General features: G+C 39.8%; 1 protein-coding gene across 3 annotated transcripts in view; it reads right to left on the reverse strand.

The window, feature by feature from the left end:
* Positions 1–1,085: 1,085 nt before the first annotated feature.
* The window catches only part of myom2a (myomesin 2a), a 37,691-nt gene continuing 17,043 nt past the window's right edge, over positions 1,086–21,733 (reverse strand). For 2 of the 3 annotated variants that reach the window (XM_015059423.1, XM_015059425.1), the window contains 28 exons: positions 21,310–21,471; positions 21,056–21,197; positions 20,111–20,310; positions 19,972–20,025; positions 17,656–17,783; positions 15,977–16,160; positions 14,434–14,608; positions 12,615–12,736; positions 10,898–11,085; positions 10,697–10,823; positions 9,649–9,827; positions 9,455–9,569; positions 8,626–8,785; positions 8,338–8,444; positions 8,209–8,253; positions 7,987–8,123; positions 6,753–6,897; positions 6,554–6,613; positions 5,743–5,810; positions 5,530–5,643; positions 5,359–5,446; positions 5,239–5,277; positions 4,418–4,523; positions 3,782–3,945; positions 2,920–2,956; positions 2,821–2,843; positions 2,554–2,609; positions 1,086–1,954 (listed from right to left, as the gene is read on the reverse strand). In XM_015059423.1, coding sequence (XP_014914909.1) covers positions 1,454–1,954; positions 2,554–2,609; positions 2,821–2,843; positions 2,920–2,956; positions 3,782–3,945; positions 4,418–4,523; positions 5,239–5,277; positions 5,359–5,446; positions 5,530–5,643; positions 5,743–5,810; positions 6,554–6,613; positions 6,753–6,897; positions 7,987–8,123; positions 8,209–8,253; positions 8,338–8,444; positions 8,626–8,785; positions 9,455–9,569; positions 9,649–9,827; positions 10,697–10,823; positions 10,898–11,085; positions 12,615–12,736; positions 14,434–14,608; positions 15,977–16,160; positions 17,656–17,783; positions 19,972–20,025; positions 20,111–20,310; positions 21,056–21,197; positions 21,310–21,471 — 3,626 coding nt within the window. In that variant the 3' untranslated portion in view covers positions 1,086–1,453. Of the gene's footprint in view, positions 1,955–2,553; positions 2,610–2,820; positions 2,844–2,919; positions 2,957–3,781; positions 3,946–4,417; positions 4,524–5,238; positions 5,278–5,358; positions 5,447–5,529; positions 5,644–5,742; positions 5,811–6,553; positions 6,614–6,752; positions 6,898–7,986; positions 8,124–8,208; positions 8,254–8,337; positions 8,445–8,625; positions 8,786–9,454; positions 9,570–9,648; positions 9,828–10,696; positions 10,824–10,897; positions 11,086–12,614; positions 12,737–14,433; positions 14,609–15,976; positions 16,161–17,655; positions 17,784–19,971; positions 20,026–20,098; positions 20,311–21,055; positions 21,198–21,309; positions 21,472–21,733 lie in introns of all 3 variants that reach the window. The other variant, XM_015059426.1, reaches the window with a different exon arrangement.

Raw genomic sequence — 21,733 nt, forward strand, 5'->3', positions numbered from 1 at the left:
AAGATTTTATTTATTTTTTGCAGTGCACTAAACATTTCCTCTTGTTTTGTAATGAATGTAAAGCTTGTGATTTATCTAGTATGTTTATCTAGTTTCTAACACAAATAAATGTGTACACTTGAATAAGACAAAACTAGCAAGAGGAGCTTGTTTTAAGTCAAAAATGTCTTAATGTTGAAGAAAAAGTACTAGTTTTATTTCACTTTAAACAATTTTCCAATAATCTGCCAGTGGAACTAGTATTTTTTTTAAATATTTACTTACAAGCTCCTTTCTGTGGCTGAAAAGTTACATGCAAGCTAATTTTGTCTTATTTCATGCATTGCATACTAGCATATTTTGCATAGAAACCAGACCAGACATACTTGGTGAGATTTTGTGTTTTTGCAGTGTACTAGACTTTTTGAGTCTCACTTTGTGATGAAGCAGAGACAACAGAATGAGGTTGATGAGTGTATTTTATTGCCATTACAAAGCACTGCAGAGAAAAGACAAAAAAACAGGACAATCCACAAACGGATGGACTGGTCTGGCACAGGGATGAAGGCAGGAAGTAAATGTTTATTTACATTCCCAACAGCAGGCTTCAGTTATAATGACATTAAAAATTAAGTCTAATAGAAGAGAGAGAGAGCAAAAACTAAAGCCATGTTCTGGTGAATCAGCTTTGTAATGAAAACTACTGTGGATCTAAAGTATTTGGTAAATATGAGTTCATTTTCCTGTCATAACTTCTTTTGCAAACTTAAAATAATATTTTGCTATTTTTTTTATTACTAAAAGCTGGAAAACTGAGGCCTTTAGTTTGTCTGCATGGAGTTGGTGTGTCATTTCCCCCCCAACAATAATGATTTCTTGGAAATAAGGGAATAAAATGAGATGCAGGCGTTCAACTAAAACTTCTCTGACAGGATCTGCTTATAAAACCTTAACCTGCACTGCAAAAACAACATTTACCAAGTATTATTGTCCAGCTGCTAGTGCAAATATCTTAGTAAACTATAAAGACAAAACTAACTGAAAAGCAACTTTTCAGCAAGATATAGGAGTTTAAGTAAATAATTCCTTAATATTGATTTTTTTTTAAAGTGCTATTTCCACTGGCAGATTATTTAACTAAAAACACATGAAAAATGTCTCGTTATAAGTGCAACAATCTCCCAGTGGAACTAGTTTTCATGCGCCTGTATCTTGCTGAAATGTTAGTTGTGTTTTATTTTATTTGTACTAAACATAGACCTATAATACTTGGTAAGATGTTGTTTTTGCAGTGTAGTAGACGTTTTTTCTCTTTTTTCTTCCTTCTCTTGTTTTGTAATGAATGTAAAGCTTGTATTTTAGTATAAGCAGCAGTTTTTAATTTTTAAGCTAAAGAAACTAAACATCTCCCATTTTCACCCTCCATGTTGCCAGCGGTGAAAGTTTTGCTCTCAGACGTCGATGCCTCTTCCGCTCACTTTCTGGGTGGGGTGGGAGACTTCATGAACCGGGGCGGGGTCGGGGACTTGACGCTGCGGGGGGGAGTGGGCGACTTGGTGCCCGGGGAGGGGGCAGGGGTCGGGCTCTTCGCGGACTGAGCCGGGGTCTGGGGCTTGGATGGGGTTGGGGTCTTGGCGGGTGCTGGGGATTTTGGCGGCACAGGCTGGGCCTGCGGCGCCGCCGCCGCCGCCGCCGCCGCCGTTCTAGGCTGTCCCAGTTTGGGCTCGGGGATTGGCTCGCCGTGCCGGTAGACGCTGACGGTGATCTCCACGAACTCGCCGCCGTACTTGTTCCGCACGTTGATGCTGTACTTGCCGGAGTCGTCGGTGGTGACTTTGTTGATGACCAGGCTGGCGAACTTCCCGCCGTCGAACGTCACCCTGGTGTGCTCGTTGGAGGCCACTTCCTGCTCGTTTTTGAACCAGGTGACCTCGGGGGTCGGCTCGCCCCACACGGTGCAGGTCAGGCTCAGAGACTGGACGGGACGGCAGAGTTAACATGATGTTAATGTGTAACAAAGCTAAAAAAAAGTACATTTTACATGATGCCGTCTCTTTAAAGCTGTAGGTCTTTGGCTCATGGCGACATGTGCTGAGAATAAATAATTCTGTGTTTTTATCTCTTTTAGCAAAGCTAAAGGAAATGACATGTTAGGAGACGCCCCCAAAGCTAAGGCTAAAGGATAGGACTCTTACAGCTTTGCAGTTATTTAGCTGCTAATCTGAGACTTCGGTAAAACCAGAAGAGTGTCTTTAAAAATGTGTTTTTGTCTGTTGACAGTGAACTGTGTGAACGGAGTTATGACATGTAACTGGGATGTCTTTGTCTTGGTCTGAAATAATGAAAGGTGAAATGGTTTAAAAATCTAAAATTCAGCAGTTCTTGGTCTTGTTTTGTGTCTTTTTTTAGCAGTACATTGCAGCCCTGATGCTTTTATCTCGCTCTCGCATTCGTTCGTCAGGAATGCTGCTGTGGCGGTTCAGCGCTGACCCTTGACCTTCTCAGCACAGAGCTGATGTAAGCGTGTAAAACAAACATTTCTTTAAGGTTGATGTGGGCCTGAAAGCCTCTCACCTTCTCCTCCATGATGGTGACCACATCAGGCAGTCCGCCCACCACTCTGCCGCGGTCTGGAGCAAAACAAACATCAGGACTCAGAAACTCACATGAAGAACAAACAAAAACACATTTATGGAGCTCAAAGTGTGATTAAAATGTTGGTAAAAGTCCTTTACTTTAGGTTTTCTACCTTTCTCTGAGTTTAAAATAATAAGCTAAATTTAATTATCGTGAGGGAATAAATACACGTTTGGTGTCAACATTAAAAAGAGATCTACTTACTCTTCTCAGCAAATGCAGCTGCCCTAAAACCCAAAAGGTTCAGTGTTATTAAAATGATTTCAATACAAATTCACAAACTGTTATATCCAAACGACTTACTTAAGCCGGAGATACTCTTCATAGGCGTCAGTGTACGCTGTGAAAAGGAAATGCATAAATCAATACATCACTGGACATGCTGTAAACATTTCATTAAGTCAGTTAAAATGTTTGTTTTAAAGCATGTTGGTGGGGCTTTTAGTGCTTTTAAGGGCGACCTATAATGGAACATTTATATTTTCCACATTCTTGTACTTCCATTTGGTTTAGTCGCTTAAAACAAACAACTAGCCATCTTTTGGAAATACCGTAATGTTTTTTGGTGTCTGGAAAATGAGTTGTTTCAAAAACCTTCTGACAAATCAACAAATGAGACGGAACTGGACCGTTACCTAGCAACCCAGAAAAGCCCAGCCCGTCTCCTAGCAACACAAGCTGAGTTCCCAAGACGTTTGGTCAGTTGGTTTTACTGCTGTATGCGTTGTACAATGGCTGCTGGAGAAGACAACTGTTCAGTTGTTGACTTGCCATTCAGAAACCATTTGCCGACTTCTTATTGGTTGTGCAGGAGGCTCCACTTCTGCTTTTCAAAAAAAGTACTGTTGAATAATTGTGCGTCTGTTTGCAGCCATTTTCATGAACGAGCGTAAACGTTGAGTTGTGGGTGTGGTGCTGCAGCTTATTGGTATTCAAAGTGTCCTAAAGCTCAAGAGAAGCAGAACTGAGCAGATTAAATATTATCCAAGAATGAAAAAAATGTGATGAACGTTTTGTTTGGCTGCTGTATTTATCCCAACTTGTTCAAGGAGCAAAATCAGTATCTCTGCTCTGATATGTGGTTCAAAATCCCTGACAGGTGCAGCTCTAATCTTAGATTACATTTTTCATAGCTGCATGTTTAGACGTGGAGGTAGTGTCATACCTTGTCCGGAGAGGTCAAAGGTCCGGGTGTGAGTCGTAACGCCATCAGAGATCTCAATGGCGTAGTGACCCTTCTCCTTATCGGACGGATCACAAATCTGCATCCAGGCCATCTCTGCAGTGCCGCCGATCCTCATCTTCTCAGAGGAGGCGATCTTACTCTCCCTGCAGTCACATACACATCACCTTTAAGACTTCAAAAACTACACACACATACGAGTATATGAGTAGAGCACGTTTACAGTAGCGCAGAGTTAAGATTTTCCAAGTCAGAAGTAAAGCGGTGCTGTGCAATAAGAACTGGTTTGTGTCGTTAAGGTATGTAGGTGTGTTACTACACGGTTGACTGTATGTCACAGAAATTAAATGAGCTCTGACTCTAACATCTAAATGAGCTCTCAAGTCTAACATCAGCAGAAGGTTCTCAGGCTGCAGACACTTTTTACATTAAAGAAGAACTCAGATAATACTAGATATTTATACTTAAACATTTCAATGTAAAACAGCCAAATAATCTCAAATTCAGCCTCCTATTTTGATCCAGATGTTACTAAATCCTGACGTGGAAATGGATGATTTCACGTCTGTTTTTGCGCGTTAGTGCTTAATGAGTTGCGTGTAAACTCTGTTGATGTACTTGTGCTTCCAGACAGTCTTCATCTCCTCTGTGTAGTAGTTCATGTAGCACTGCAGTCTGATGCCCTCTGGAGTACACTGCATGACCAGCTCAGAGGCAGACGCGCCTGAAACACACACACACACACACAGAGTCAGGAACCAGGAAGACAAACACCAGCCACTGACTCAGAGGGATTTCTGTCCAGCTGCTTTTCTTCTGCACCAGAAATCTACGGTGACTTCTTCTCTCCTTCCTATGAAATTACAACTTTTCAAATTATTCCAAGATATAATCCAGCTTACTGGTACTGCTGACAGTGGCATGTTCTCATAGTGGAACCTTCAGTAAAGTCCAACTTTTCATTAAATGTCTTTATTCAGTGTAAAAAAAAAAACATTTTGTTTCTTTAAAACCACTTAAATCTCCAGCCATTTTTACCCAAAATGCTTTGAAAAACAGAGATCATGCTAAAGTTGTAAGAAACGGATGCCTCTGAAGGAAGTTTCAGATTATGTTGGCTTGTGGGCCCAACAGGAAGATTATACGGAAAAGCACCACACAGCTTCCATGCAGCACGGTGGAAGACGTGTGATGCTGTGGGCCTGTGATGCTGTTAAATACTAACAACTGATTACTGAGTAAACACTGGATGTAAGTGACCTTTACGAGTCTAAATAGGAATAATTAAGACGTACACAGACTTTATTATCATCAACTGACCATTTAAAATGTACATAATGAGTGAAATTTGATTGCAAAGCTCCAATAATAATAAGTTAATTAATAAGAATAAAAGGAACCAAAATAAAAGGATTATATTAACAGCAGGTCAAACTTACCAGCATTGCGAGCGATTGCATTGATGATGTCATCAAACACTGAAAATCAGAGGAAAAACTGAATCAACACAGATTTAAACTTTTATGCAGATTAAACGAAGCTCACGCTGCCATAAATACCTTTGCCAGAAATGTCAAAAACAGAAGTGTCCTTTCCTTTGTCGTCACTCAGCACGGCTTTGTAAACGCCTTGGTCTTTTCTGGAGAACTTCAAAAAACACAAACATATTTTTATCCGTCAGCAGCTGCATAGTTTCCCTTTAAGAGGAGTTTAATATTGGTGGTGTTTACCAGAGGCAGAGGAAGAGCGCAGGACCCAGACATGACGTTGGGCGCAGTCTCAGGAACAATCTCATCATCCTCCTTGTACCAGTGGAAAGCCGTGTCTTTTTTTACGTTGGCCACCTGCAAACAGGCGAAAACCCATTCACCTCAACAGCCCAGAAAAGGTGGGAGGCTGGTGAAAGCTAAAATGCATAAACACACGAGTTGGAAGCCTGTTACCTTGCAGGTGAGCATCACTGTGCAATCCTCAGTGACGGTGAAGTCAAGATACTCAGAGAAATGTGGACCTGCAGTGGAAACAAGATGAGAAAATCTCTCATTTTGGGTCTGACGAAAGGCAGCTGTCAGTTAAAGATGCATTAAAACTAAGGCTGCAACTAAAGATTATTTCAGTGATCGACTAACTTATTGATTGTTCTGATGATTACTCAATCAGATTTTAAAAACTGGACTTATTTTATTAAATTTACTTCAGTGGCTCATCAGGCAGATTTTTTATTTAGTCACTTAAACTTATTTTATCAACATTAGAAACAGATGTAAATGCACAATTCAATTCCCTTTTTCAAATAATACGTATTTATTGCCTTAAATGCAATAATATAGCATTTCTTTAGTGCACACTTGATTGTAACAGAGGAGGCATTTTAAAAAATTACTTCTAACGTTAATGTGTGAAAAGTTCAGCTCTTTCTGCTCGACTTATTAATACAGTACAGAGCTGATCTGTTGATAATTTTTTGCATTAATTAAGAGATGGATGGCAGAAATGCTTAATAGCAGATTTATTTTTACAGAGTTTGAACCAGGTGAAGACAGGTGTGAGTCAAATAAAACTGGACTTAAGTCGGGGTATGAGCTAAAAATCAACCTTTTTTAGCTTTACATCATGTTATAATGTCATAACATGATGTAATCGATTAATCGAAACAGTTAACGATTATTTAATCACTAAATTAGTTGACGATTATTAAAATCATCGATTTATCTGATTGAGTCTTAATTAAAATGCTAACTCCCTGGGCTTTACCTTGCTTCCTAATGTGCTCTTTCCTCTGAAACTCGGCCTCCTTCAGAGCTGCCTTGAACGCTGGAAAGAAAAACAGCAACATGTTTCTCATAAATCCACCAAAAGTTGAAATACTTAAACAATACCAGAGTTTACCAATACAATAGCTTTTGTCAGGTGATGTTTTATTTCAGAAATGTGGGTCTAACGTCAGTCTCACCGTCTCCCACCAGCACCAGGGAGCTCTGGGTCTTGGCTTTGCCGTCGTTGATCTGGACGGTGTATGTTCCCTCGTTGGCTCTGGTGAAATGATCCACGGTCATCTGGATGACCCCTGAAGCTACATCATGGCTGATCTTCTGACCCTGAGCGAAACGGTCATTTAAATGCACCAGCATTCAGTTTGCAGATTGAACATGGCAGTAAATCTGGACTCCTGCTGCGAGGACCTGCTGATTCTGTGATCTTTGGTTTAGTGTCGTGTGTTTATGTTAGAAACCAGGGAGTCCTGACCCGTCCTTTGATGTTGAATGTCGGCAACGAGTCCCGATTGGATATATTTTAACCTTGTTTTTTTATTTTATCCACCTTGTTTATCACTTAACATAACAGTGAGACTTTGTAACTCAAATGCATTGTTTTTGCTAGAAAAACTGTATTTACACTGTAGTTTCTCTCTCACTGCTCGGCTCGCTGTAACCGCGGTGCCGTCGGTGTTTCCTGTTCTGTTGCCAAAGTTTCCAATAAACCAGAAAAAGTAGCCAGACTTGTCACTACTTATCGTTTTAATTTATCATGCGATTAATTGATTCACTGCTTATTGCGACAGGCTGAACTCTGACTCTGCGTCACCATTTGGGTTTAGAACAAATATACAGATATGGTTCTGGAAACAACGAAGGGCCCACTGCACAGAACCGCATTGAAAACCTGCTGGTTATTCCACCAAATACTGATCTCTGAGTTAAAACATTGCTATTGTTACTTCTAAACTTATATGAATTTGTTTTCTTTGCATCTTTTTTGTTATTTTGATCATTTCTCATTTTCTGCAAATAAATGCTAAAAGTTTGCTTGGAGTTTTAGAGACATGTCAGTAGTTCATAGAATAAAAGAACAAAGTTAATTTTACTCAAACATATGCCGATGAAGAGTAAAATCTGAGAAACTGATCATTTTTAGTGGGCTCTTAGTTTTTCCAGAGCTGTAAGTATCTGCTCTGGGTTGGGATTTAACGCCCGATTCCGATCGAGTCTGAAGCCACGTAGTCGGATCTGGACTTTCCTAATAGCAACCAAGTGAAACTAAAGCAGATTGCATGATAAGGATGAGGGTGATGTGTGCTCCTGTCATTTCTTTGAGTAAAAATGTCAGGTTCAGTGAGGTTTCATACCATCGTCATCCTAAACAAACACAGCAGAACGATCGTCTGATTCTGAAGTGAAACGTTTTACCTCCCCGCTGGTGACGGCTTTGTCGTTAACGATGAACCTGTAGGACACGGACGGAGACAGCTTGACGGCCTGCAGCCAGAAACGAACGTGTCCCTTCTCCAGAATCTCATAGTTGAGGTTGTGTTTCAGAGGAACGACTGCGCAGAGACAAAGACGCAAATGCACCAACATTTGGTTAAAGATGAAAAAATAACGCAGCGGGTGTGATGGCAAGACGTTTACCTGGATGCCTGATGGCGTAGCTGAGCTCAAGCATTGTGTTCAAAGCTGAGGAACAGAAAACAACCAGGAAGTCAGAGTGAACCAGGAGAGTCTGAACTGGTTCTGAAGGTTCTGAAAGCGATGACCTACCGTCCTCAGTCAGCGTGTAGCTGGATGAAACTCCATCGGTGTCGGTGACGACCACAGAGTATCTGCCCAAATCGTCCTTATCGGGGTTGGTGAAGGTCAGTCTGGAGCTGTGAAGCAGAGTTTAATATGAAAAACCACCAGAAAGGCCTCCTTACTGTTATCACTTAAAGGGCAGTATTACGTGTTTTCCAGGCTCCATTTTATGGCACAATTATGTCACTTTCAGTTGTTGTACATATATATTCTGCACAGATATAGACGTTTCCCCCCTGAAAGAGAGCAGCTTACGTTCTGCCCTTGGCTGTGATGGTGGCTCTGGGACAATCACCAATGGGTTTGTAGTTCTTTGACCACTCAAACTTGGATGTTTCACAGATCTCACAGGCCTCAAACGACAGGAAAACATCTCCGGTCTCCTCGTCCACACCGGCTACGATCTCTGTAGTTCCTGTCAGTAAAGATAAAGAGATACCTGTTAGCATAAGCTATATAAGTTGATTTTACTTAAAGGAGCCCTATTATGCAAAATTCACATTTTGCACATTTGTTTTTACTTCTATTAGGGTTTCAACTGGTTATAAAAACAGAAATAAGTTAATAAATTAATGTTTTTTGGTGTCTGGAAAATGACCTCTGGAACATAACGTTACCTAGCAACTCCAGCTGAGGCTAACCGTTACCTAGCAACCGAAGCTGAATTCCAGGATGTTTGGTCAGCTGGTTTTACCAATGTATGCCTACATAATGGCTGCTGGAAAAGACAAGGGTTTTGTTGTTGATTTACCCAATTTCTGCTTTTCAAAGATGTATAATTGTATAAATGCTGCTTGCAGCCATTTTCACATGTGAGTGTAAACGTCGAGTTAGGGGGCGTGGTCAGCGGCAGCTTATTTGAATTTAAAGTGACAGGACGCCATAAAACACCTCAGGATAAGCAGAACTGACTAAAAGTCTCAATATCTAAGAAAGATTTTGTGCAAAAAATGTAATGATCAGGTTTTGTAACTATCCTAACCAGTTCAAAAGAAGCGTAACAGGTGACCTTTAATGAAACATACTGAGGTGAGGTTGCATCTAACAAACGTGTTATGGTTTGGCAGCGTTGATTTGTTGTTACCTGGAAGAGCTTTGGCACAGACAGGCTCAGACAGCTCAGAGGTTTTTCCAACTCCCTCAGAATTGACAGCACGGACTCTGAAGACGTAGCTACTCCCTTCCTCCAGTCCAGTCACCTGTAGCAAACCGTGTGGAGCTGCTTCAAGGTGCTAAATCTAAACTGGAGTCTTACAGGTAACTCATCAGGTCTCCTACCTGCAGGTAGCGATGACTCACAGGGTCTCCATTCAGAGTCACAAACTCACTTGAACCCTTCTTGGCCATATCCACAAAGTATCCAGTCACAGCACTGGCTCCAGTATAAACGGGAGCTTTCCATAGGAGGACGAGGGACTGACCTCTGACCTCCCTGAAGCCCAGGTCATAGGCCGGGCCTTTAATACACAGAACAAGCAGAACAAAAGATAGTCTGGCAAAATCCAAAGTTTATTCCTAAATAGGACATTTACGGAGAACATATTGAACCGTTTTTAACATGTGAATGCAGGGCCGGATTTAGTGGCATGTGGGCCCCGGGCCACTGCAGGTTTCGGCTCCATAAAAACACAAACGTCTCACAATGTCAGGATTCATCTGACCCACACTGGTAAAAAGTGGTTCAGGGAGCCTGAAGCTTTGTATCGTAGCACCAGCCTGGTTGAATAATAACTGAGTGAAACTCAGTAGGAGTTTAAATCATCTGTCAAACGAGAGCTACATCTAGATACTAAAACTCAGTAGTGTCCTCAAGGGGGAGTGGAAGGGGGCGAGGCCCCGTCTGGAAATAAAAAAAAAACATTTTATTTTTCAATTTTGAAAATGAAAAATAAAATAAAAAATATCTAAAAATAATATATTCAATAATATATATGCAGTTATAATTTTAAAAATAAAATTAAGAAATTTAAACATTTTTAATTTTATTATAATTTTTTTTATTTTATTTTTAAAAATTAAAAATAGAATTAAAAATCTACTTATAAGCAGGATTTTAAAATTTAAACATCTATTTATATTCTACTTAAGATGTACTTGTAGGTAGATTAAAAGTTTGCAAATAGATAAAATAATAATAAAAAATAATTGTATAAAAAATGTTTTTATTTTTAAAATTAAAAATAAAATTGAAAATCAAAATATATATACATATACACACATTTTCTGCAACGCCACTCCCAGAACCCTGAAGCTTCTGAAAAGGCTTTTATTGTTCCAGCTGGATTAATAATATTAGAGTAGTTAAAAACCTCAGAGGAACGGATACCTGGCTCCTCCATGGTCCAAGCTTCACATTTCAGCGGCATACTGGGAGCTGATGGCAGACCAACACCAGCTAGATTAGCAGCCTGGATCCTGAACTCGTAGAAAGTTCCCTCTGTTAGATTGTCCACCTAAAATAACAAACAAAGCTTGATTTTAATTACAGTTAAAATATAGTAAGAGATTATTGCTTCAGTAAACTCACAGTGCAGATCCGCTCAGTGACGGCAGCCAGGTTGACCTCCTTCCACACCAAAGTGTCAGCGTCCCGCTTGTCGATGTAGTAAGCGTTGACCTTGGATCCGCCGGAGTGTTTGGGTTTCTTCCAGGCCAAAGTCATGGAGGAGCCATCGCAGCTCAGCATGGTGATGCCGTACGGAGCGCTGGGAGTCGCTGAAAAAGTCACAAGATCCCATCTGAACTTCAGACTTTTCACACATTCTCTTCAGGATTTGGACAAACATTTTAAAAACTACTGTTAGCAACAAGTATTGTGATCATATGTGCATAAGCGGTTTCTGATAGGGCGAATTGGGCATATGCCCAGGGCGATTTCTGCTCAGGGGCGGCATGAACTGTTATACTGGTAAACACTTTTGTAGTTAAATCTGTTGCCTGTTTCTACATGACAAATGGTGCAATTTATTATAAATGTATTTATTTTCTACAGTATTTATTTTTTGTATTTGTATTGTATAGACACGTTGCAATGTAACATCAAGCGCGCAAGATTCTGCTAGCGAACAATGACTACCATTGGTTGTAGCTGTCAAGTTGTCAACATAACATATTAAAATCTTAAATGTATATAAAAGACGAGGAGATGCAGTGCTTAGCTACTAAATAACAAGGTCAGGAAAAAGTTTTAATTTAAAGAAAATATTGAGGGACAGTGAAGTAGGTCAGTTATGCTAGTTTGACTATGAAAACTTTAACATGAAGGTGTGCTGTGGAATTCTGAGTTTCGGTTCCGTTAAAAAAAACCCACACCATCTCTGACCGATCTTCAGTAAATTAAATTAGCTAATCTAATCTACCACCTCTATGCTGAGACGATGACTTATTAATATTTGCAAAATAAACATAAAACCTGAGATCATAATACTGTAAAGGACTGCTTGACTGTTTTTTGATGTTGAATCCTGATACACTAGTGGTGTTGTTGTCAGTTGCTACGGCAACAGGTCTGTGCATAGTGTGGCCACCACAGAGAGCTATAAAAGGAGGATACAAGTTGTTCTTCACCGGTTTTCTGCATAATTTTTCCCTTTTCTGTGACGCGCTGCTCTAAATTAATACCTACATCTCCAGGTTTCATTTTGTTAACCAGATTGTTCTACCGCAGCAGCGCAGCTACGGATGGCAAGTAAATTAATCATCTTTTTGCCCTTTAGCGTTGTGCACAAGCGCAAAATTTCCAGATGTAAACAATAACATGCAACACACCATGGTATATGGTTTGTGCCTTGCTTTGTGTGTTTGTAGTATCATTCTTGCTTCTTGTGAATATTAACAGAAGTTTTGAGTGATGGTATGATGGTACATGGCATGCCGGCCCAGGGCCCCAAACAGGCTGGGACCGCCCCTGCACATGTGAACATCTGTGTTTGAACTTTTTTTGAACCCAGTTTATCTGTGAAGAGTAAAAACTGGAACAGAGGGAGATGAAAGTCGTGGTTTTGTTAGGGTGAAGGAGGAACAAAAGCAGAAGTGAGTCAGTATAGTTGGATATTAACTCGTTTTAATACATACCGTAATCCACTCCCTTCCCTGGACAGAACAATGAAATGAGATGTACTGAGGATGAGCTTTGCCACCTGTTGGGTTACCGTTTAACTTTTTATTCCAAACGTTTGTAGGTTTATCTGACCAGGAGTAGTTTGAAAATGCAGTCTGAGTCCAGAGGTATTTATGTTTCTTACCCAGAGCCGGCTCCACGGCGATGGGAGACGACTCCTGAGACTCTTCGCTGAGGCCAAAGATGTTCACAGCCTGGACGCGGAAAACGTAGCTCTCCCCTGGGATGAGGCCGTGGACCACAAACCTGACACACATTCAGTACGTTTCACTATAAGTAACAATCATCCTCAGCACTCTGTCAGATTTAACTACAATGATCAGGTTTTCATGGTTTTGCAGACTAATATTAAGAAAAAACGATTGTATGGTTCTAATCCTGTTCCTATATGTTGTTTTTCAAACCACAGAAATATATTTGACGGGGTATTTAATCAGGTTGGGCTGTTCAAATCAGGAAGGAAAAACTATAAATTAAATACATTTTAAGATAAAATATTATCCATTTGGGCTTGTGGAATCACATACTGAATATTTTAAGTTTAGAACTGGTTTTTAATGGAAAATTACAGATCACTTGATTGCCAATAAGATAAACTTTATCTTTGGCTCAAATGCTTTAATTTGGATCGGGACTATAATGTGTTAATTTTGATTAATTAATTATGAAAATTAGATTTTAATGCAATCAATTGCATTTTTTTAATTAATATTTTTTATTTTATTTATTTTTTATTTACATACAAAGGTTCCTGCTGGAACCCAGTGTAGTTACATGTTTCTGGTACGACCATAAATCTGACACACAAGCTACATCCACAAACAGCATTAAATGACAAAATAGTTTCTTCTTGACCTGGGAGTTAATTTTTGAATCAAAAACCGATCCGATGAGACACTGGAAAAGATTATTGTTATGTTGAAGTTATGCTAAAAGGAGTTAGCCTGTTAGCACAGCTGTTCCAGCTTAGAGTAGCATCTCAATGCTAAACGTGTAGCATAGCAGCAGCGACTACAGTTCACATTTCTACATTTGTGTTTTTTCAGAGGTTACATGAATGATGAGATGAAACATTTGAAATCTGGATGGTTATTACAGCTATTGGCACCAATCTGATGATTGAATAACCTAAATAAGATTATAAACAATAAATATCTTTGTTGCTGAACACGTATGTCTATTTCTTCAATGATTTCGCAGCAAATGGGGTTGTTGAATTGAAAATGCTGCTTATTTTTGTCAATATCTGACTTTCGATTAAACTGTGATTAATTAATTACAGCCTCTGCCAATAATTAAATTAAAAATTTTAATTGAGTTTGACCACTAATCCCAGGGCAAATATTAGAAACAGTGAGTTATCAGTTCGATCAAAATGTCTTAATTTACAGACTTTACAGTTTGGTGGGGATCTCTGCAGTAGTTCAGCTGTTAATCAGGAGCTTCAGCGATTATTTAAATCATGTCAGATTTTACAGATATAACAAGAGGGGAACACCAGGCCTCTGTTTTGGGCCCACTTCTTTTTTTGGTCCGGTCTTGGGCGGTGGAGCAAAACTGAGGACATAAAGTTTGTCAAAAAGCCAAACATTGAAACTGAAAAACTATTTTGAATTTTCTTTTTCGGACTTGATGTTCTTTTCAAACTTTTGGCCCAGTTTGGCGTTTGGTTGGCGCCTCAGCAGAGCGGGATTGTGGGAACGTAACTGGCACCAAACCAAAAAGAACAAAATGTTCCCTGCTGTTACTTTCAGCAACCAGGGGAATCAGAAATTACTTTGAAATCATCATCAACATTCTGTGTTTATGTGATTCGCTGCTTATGTCAACACACAGCGGGACAGATTTGGTTAACCTCAGGTAAAAACAACTTTCCAGCCCAGAAATCTCTCCCGGCAGTAGAACTGGAGCTGATCTGCCATTCAGATCCCGGCACGTCTCACCTGTTATGTCTGAACGGTTTGTGGTTACAGGGGAACCACTCCTTGGCTCCGACAACCCGGCCGTCGATGTAATAACCCAGCAGGTTCTTCAGATGTTGTGGAGCTTCCCATTGGACAAACACAGACGACTTGGTGTTTCTGGTGGCAACAATCTTCCCCGGAGCCGAGGGAACGCCTGTTCAAACAAAAACCATCAGAGGTCAGGATCCATTTATTCCACACTGAATGCATTCAAATTAACTCTGGAGTCAAATGGAAAATGTTATGTTAAAATCATGTTTAAAGTCTCTGAAGTTGAGCTAAAAAAGGACAGAGAACAATTTTACAATAATCTAAGACATGAGACCTTATGTCTTCTTCAACACAGTAGTCAGGTGAACAACTCTTTGTAAAGTGTTTTTTGTGTTTTTAGTGAAACAAACTGTTACAATTTATTTTGTGAAACAAGAGAGTGGTTTTGTTTTTTAAGACAAAGACAGTGGGAGACGAATACATTGGTGCCTTAACAGCAAACTGAAAGAGTGCATCAAGAAAAGAACAGCATAGAATAGAACAGAATGAAATAGAATAGAACAGAATGAAATAGAATAGAATAGAATAGAATAGAATAGAATAGAATAGAGGAGTCATTGTTGATTTAAATTAAAGGTGCAAGACTTTGCATAAAAGTGATTTATGATTTTATTCATACATACCAACCGGCAGCTCGATACCTGCAACACACAGTCACTTTTTAAAAACCTGGCTAAGCTTAAACATTTTACATGTTGTGAGGTAAATATCTATATTTAAATCATGTAAAACTCTCGGCTCCAAACTACGGGGTGTTGTGTGGAAAGTTGCACAGTCAAAATTTTGAATAATTTGGGTTAAGGAGAAAAATATAAAAGTTAATTTTTCAGTCATTTCTTTCACAATATCATATCAGTTTTAAACTAAGTATTTAGTTTCACACCAAATATTTAGCTCCAAACTAAATATTTTTACTTGGAACATAAATATTTAGCTTCAAACAAAATATGTAGCTTAAAGCTACATATTTAGCACAAAGCTACATATTTTCTTAGGAATCTAAATATTTCATTTGTAATCCAGATATGTGGCTTATTTAGCTTTCAAACTGTTTGTTTGAAGCTACCGTTTAGTTTCCAAACTAGATAATAAATTAAATATTTAGTTTGTAAAAGACTTTGAAAAAGACTTTTCCTTTCTTTTCCTTTCTCTTATGACAGACTAAATAACCCAAATTATTGACTGTGTAACTTTACAAAAAAAACAATAATAATTTCATGATGCTGCTTTTCTATAAAACTCTGTCTGAATTTGTGGAGAGAAACTGGTGAGATAATCCTCAATTTATCTCTTCAGGAATAAAATAAAAGTCAATAAAAATTTCAACCCAAAGGAAAACAGTCATGAGGCCAGCACTTTAAAACACACATAAAAGCAATTCATATTAAACACTGACACTTTGCGAACCAAAATAAAGATTTATTTATTCCCGATTGGCTCGGTGAAGCAGTTTAGACCTGGCTGCTCTTACCATCCTCATCGACCTTTTGGATGGGCTCCGAAGGCGCCGACGCCTCGCTGGAGCCGTACATGTTGACGGAAAAGACTCGGAACTGGTACTTTTGCCCATCTTGCAAATCAAAAACCGGGTAACGGGGCGAGTGCAGTTTGACGGCTGTGTTGATCCGCTGCCACGCTCCAGTGCCTGCTAAGCACTGTGGGAGGAGGGAGGCATAGATGGTAGAGCTCCCATGAAAACCCAGAGACTTCATGAACGCTTCAACAGCTCAGCTTGTTGGATAAATCAAAACAGACGGGAACTATTTCCATTACCGTGATGTTTCCAGCTTCCACTAGACGCTAAAAGCTGCAGTATGCAACTTTTATAAAACATGTTTTCTTTGCATATTTGTTGAAACTGTCATCATGTTGTGACTGTATGGTATGAGACAGATAGTCTGTAAAAACCTGAGCTCCCAGTGCTAACTGGAAACAACCAATCAGAGCCAGGAGGCGGGTCTTAACTAACGATTCCTCCAATGATCCTGCTACCTCGATTATTAAAATTCCTTAAGGAAAATTATAATCTTCATTAAATTATGTTTTATTACCCTGTTCAGCAGCCAAAAAACTGTCTGGGGTTGTTCAACTGTTTTAGGGTAATTTTGATGTGCTGAACCCAAAAATCACATTGGTTTTGCTCAATCAGGTCAACTTCCTGAACTATGGATGCAACATGAGCATCAAAATGCATGGCTTGTTCTCACATGTGGATCAGTTTCCAGAGAATCAATGAGTGAAGAGCAGGAGGAGCAAAGAGATGGAGGATTTTACACAATTAAGACGTAATGTTCAATTTACATGGACTGACAGAAATCCAAGTTTATAACATTTAACTCATACACTCTGTGAGAAAACTTTTTTTTTTTTTTATCCTAAAACCTGTTTTGGGTGAGAAATATTAACAGAAATATCATAAGATCGGATTTCTCTAAATCAAATTAGAATAAAAACCTGACCAGATTGAGAAAAATGGATGTCATTTTTGGATTCAGAGGTGGAAAATATTCCCAATTCAGCTGAAAAAACATAGACAACATCCCAAAAATATGTCTTTGTAACCCAGTGTTATTTAGTGCACCGTGTTGCGACCGGGTGATTATTTATGTTGCGCAACGCTCTCACTTCCACCTACAAGTTGTTGACTAAACCCAACTGCTGGCAGGAACATCCAATTTTCAAATTCGATCCGGGGGAATCGAATTGATGATGTCGGGATTTTATCGTTTTCCAGGCACCAATAAGCATCCTTACATTGACTGGCGCAATGCTTGGAGGACGGCAGCCTTTCTCCTCCTGTCACGTTAAGTTGCATCTCTGCCATTAGCACATTGAGCAGCAAGTACATGAGGTTGACTGACAGCGTTAAGCCCCTCCCCTTGGCTCTTATTGGTGGGTTTTGGTTGCATGTGGTGCATTTCTTCAGACGCGAATAACAGTTCAGTGAGAAGGTTCAGGAGATCGATCTTTTCACGAATTATCATGTTAACAGTTTTTAATATGTAAAAAAACATTTTTTAAATAAATGTTACATGTTGCAGCTTTAAACAGTGTAGACAAGTGAAGGTTCACGGTTCTGTTTTGTGCAGCAAAGATGCTACTGAGTGTCTACTGATAAAAATAAAGGGCGAACGGCGAAGCAACACGCACCTTTTCAATGACGTACCAGAGCGGAGCTCGTCCACGAGGGCTGGGAGGCTTCCAGCTCAGCACCACGTACGATTTCAAAATCTCTGACGCATGCACGTCCGTGGGCTCGCCAGGGAGAGTTACGTAGCCTGGATCGGGAGTGAATGCTTCTCAGGTTCAAAGCACACACAGCAGAAGCCATTGAAGGAGTCCCAGTATGAAGGCTTTGCTAAGATTTTCTGTTACTGAAAATTTCTGAGATTTTCAGTTTCTCTCCAACAGAGCGGAGAAAACTGCTCTCAACGATTCAATTTGTTTAATTATTTTAAGAAATAAACCCCACCTGTCTCATGTAGGGGCTTAAATTGGATTTACTGTTTAGAAGGAAAGCAGGACTCCAGCAACAGCCCTGTCTGTATCCTGTGTGTTATTTTCACTTTAATTTGATGGTTTTAATCAGTGTTTCGAGTTATTGGCGTAGGGTAGAGAATGACGAGTAATCAGGCTTAGTAAAAATTTAAACACTCTATTAAAGTGTGAACAGAAAAGCTGAAAGAAAACAAAGTGGGAGAATCCAACGCTCAGTTAAAAAATTAATTTGTTAGAAATTCAAAGAATACTAAAAAGAGTTTAACCACCAACAAACCACCAGAAGCGACAGAAATGACCAAAACCTACCACTGAGGTCAGGTCTGAAGGAAGAGCTACACAGGGCGGTGCCACAAGAGAAACAGAAGAACAGATCTACAGAATCCTAGACAAACAGACCACAGAAACAATCCAGCATCTCCCAGCACAGGGTAAGATACCAGCAGGAAAAGATGGACCAAGTGGCTGGTTTGGTGCACAAAAACATCTGGAGAAATCCCAGGTCTAAACGGGAATCCCCTTTCAAAGTGGTGGAACGTAACGGAGCTAAGATCCAGACTGACATCCAGAACTATACGGACAAAATGACCAAACAACCAGATATTAAGACCATCGATAAGTAGCAGAGGACAGAGGTGGCCAACAGAGAAATACCAAGGAGCCAGGGAAATCTACCTATCCTATCCAGGAAGCTATTTGCTAGCCAGCTATTTAACTGGCTAGCAAGCTTTTTAGTTAGCCAGATCGATCTATCTATCTATCTATCTATCTATCTATCTATCTATCTATCTATCTATCTATCTATCTATCTATCTATCTATCTATCTATCTATTTAGTTAGCAAGCTACAACTCAACATCTGAATCATCTTGTACAACTTCCACACGTTTGCAGGTAACACATTGATCCATTCAAACTGTTATATAAAAGTATAAACACACTCGTGAATCAGACTCTATGAAGTCTAATTGTAAAATTTATGACCCGACTCTGACTCATTATGTTGCGTCTTGAACCCACAGCGATGCTGGTCCGCTTCACCATCCTCTGAGATATCCTCACATCTTTTTTTAACTGGTTCTCTTTCTACACACTGTATATTTAAATTCAGTAGGGGAGTCTGGAGTAAGTTGAAAAACCTCCTGTTGCTAGGAAATGGTAAAAACTTAGATCATGTGACCAAATAGTTAGGAGGAAGGATCATTTGATGAAGTTTGTGAAGGCAAGAACCTCATGGGGTAAAGTGGTTAGACTTTTCCACTCTTTAAATTAAAACTTTTCATAAGAATTGTGTTTAGACCATAATAGATTTAAATTTATGTATCAGTTGTGCTATGTATAAACTGAAGATAAAAATTTCAGCTGAAGGCAAAAAGATAAAGTCAAAAAGGTAACTTTGGGTTAAGTTGAGCCATGAGACAACTTTTTTGGACATGCTACATTATTGAAACAGTTATGTTTACATTGATCTGACTGTTTGAAAGAATGCACAATATCCTGAAATACATGCTGATGTATAAGTTAGCAACCAAGCTAAATGTCTCATCTTACTCCAGACTCCCCTGTAGTTTGGTTATATATGGGTCTACAGGCTAGAAAACAGGCAAATAAAAGGCAAAGTTTTGGAAAACAGTTCCCTAAAGGAGATAAAACAGCTCAAGACCAGGAGAAAATGGGTGTAAAACAAAGCACAACTTTAAACTTTGCTGCTGTTTCAGTCCAAGCCTGAGGCATTTCTCAAACCTTTTGCTTTTGCTGATCACGACGTACGCAGATAATAGGATAAAAAAGAACGTAGAGTCCCATCAGTTTGATTTTAAATATGAAGAAATGTTGTTTTATTGTGGTTATTCCATGGCGGCGTGGAACAATGGGAACGGGTTAGTATTCGGTGAAAGTATGAATTATTCTAGAATGAAAAGGAGAGCAAAACTCTGCACAAAGACCAGCCTTTGTGCACTACTGTACCTTCCAGATCATCATCCTTGATCACTATGTCATATTTCCCTTCAATTTTTATCACTGGTTTTGGAAAGGAGGATAAAACATCCATTAGGATCCGCTGACGTCTTCCTTCCCCGTTCGCGGTATTTACCTTCGTCGGTACCTTGCAGGCGCTGACTCTCCGCGGCGTCGATGGCGGTCACTTTGCTAGACTTGCGTGACGGTCTGCTGATGCCTGCGCTGTTCACGGCTCTCACTCTGAAGTAGTAGGAGTGGCCGACGCCGAGGCCGCTCACCGGGAACTTGCAGACCTTTACCGGCGCCGGGTTGCACTGGACCCAGGAGTCAGTGCCAGCTTCACAGCTACGCAACAGAACAGGAGACAACATGGCAAAAACATTGAGACTGTTATTACTGATGGGTTTTCACCATCATCGGCAAACCTACAGATCCACAATCTTCTTTTGGTTGGTGAGGTCAAAGGTTTTTGTTTTCCCTACAACAATGCTTAAAAAATTTATTTATCATTTTATTCCCAAAAACTGCAGTATCTGCAGCACACAGTAACTTACAAAAAAAAAAAAAAAAACTAGCTTAAAACATTTTACGTATTGTGAGGAAAACATTCAACATTCAACAAATGTGAAACTATGAATTATGGAATGTCATTTTTAAAGTCAAAAATCAACAGTAAAAAGTTGGATTAATATTGTTATAGGAGAAAGAAATGTTTTTATTTTTAATTTATACATGTCACAGTTTCAAACTAAGCTAAGTATTTAGGTTTAAACTAAATAGGGAGCTAAATATCTATATTTAGACTAAGCATTTGTTAGCAAGCTAAAGATTAAGCTTCAAACAAAGAATTAAAACAAAGAATCAAATTAAATATTTAGCTCCAAATTAAATATCAACATAGGAAGGTAAATATTTAGATTGAAGCTATGCACTTAGTTAGCAAGCAAAATATTTGGCTTCAAGTTGAATATCTATCTCTGATCTAAGTAACTTGTTTGAAGCTAGATATTTAGTTAGCATGCTACATATTTAACTGGAGTGCTAACGTCTATTGACAGAGAGCCTGCAGTGCTTCAGGCTGCTGACTGACCGATCCACAAAGTATCCGGTGATTGGCGCCTCGTTGACCGTGTTGGGGGGTTTCCAGGCAACCAGGACGTAGTCCGAGTTGACGTCATACGCCTTGACGCTCATCGGAGCTCCAGGAGCTCCTTTCACAGCCGCAGGAGCATCTAGCAGGCAAATTAAAACAGAGACCAGAGGAAGCATGCAGCTAGACAGTGTAGGGCAGGCGCTACAGCTCTGACGTAGCTAAAGATACGCTAACCGTATGTAGTGTCTCACCTGAGACAAACAGGTAGGCGCTGTGCTCAGCGGTGCCATCCTTTGTGAAGATCCGGAGGGTGTAGAGTCCTTCATCGTCTTTGGCCAGCTGAGGAAGAGTCAGAGACGCCGCTCCGCCACCCACAGACATCTCCACCAGGTTACTGGGCTTCAACAGCGTGTCTGTGGGAACACAGGGTGGAGGAAGGAGTGAATGGATGGATGGATGGATGGATGGATGGATGGATGGATGTATAGATGGGTAGCGATTGGATGGATGGATGGATGGATGGATGGATGGATGGATGGATGGAAGTATAGATGGGTAACGGTGGGATGGATGGATGGATGGATGGAAGTATAGATGGGTAACGGTTGGGTGGATGGATGGATGGATGGATGGAAGTATAGATGGGTAACGGTTGGGTGGATGGATGGATGGATG

The sequence above is a fragment of the Poecilia latipinna genome, unplaced genomic scaffold (assembly GCF_001443285.1).
Source record: "Poecilia latipinna isolate Pla-1442-1.1 unplaced genomic scaffold, P_latipinna-1.0 Scaffold1627, whole genome shotgun sequence".
NCBI classification, from domain to species: Eukaryota; Metazoa; Chordata; class Actinopteri; order Cyprinodontiformes; family Poeciliidae; genus Poecilia; species Poecilia latipinna.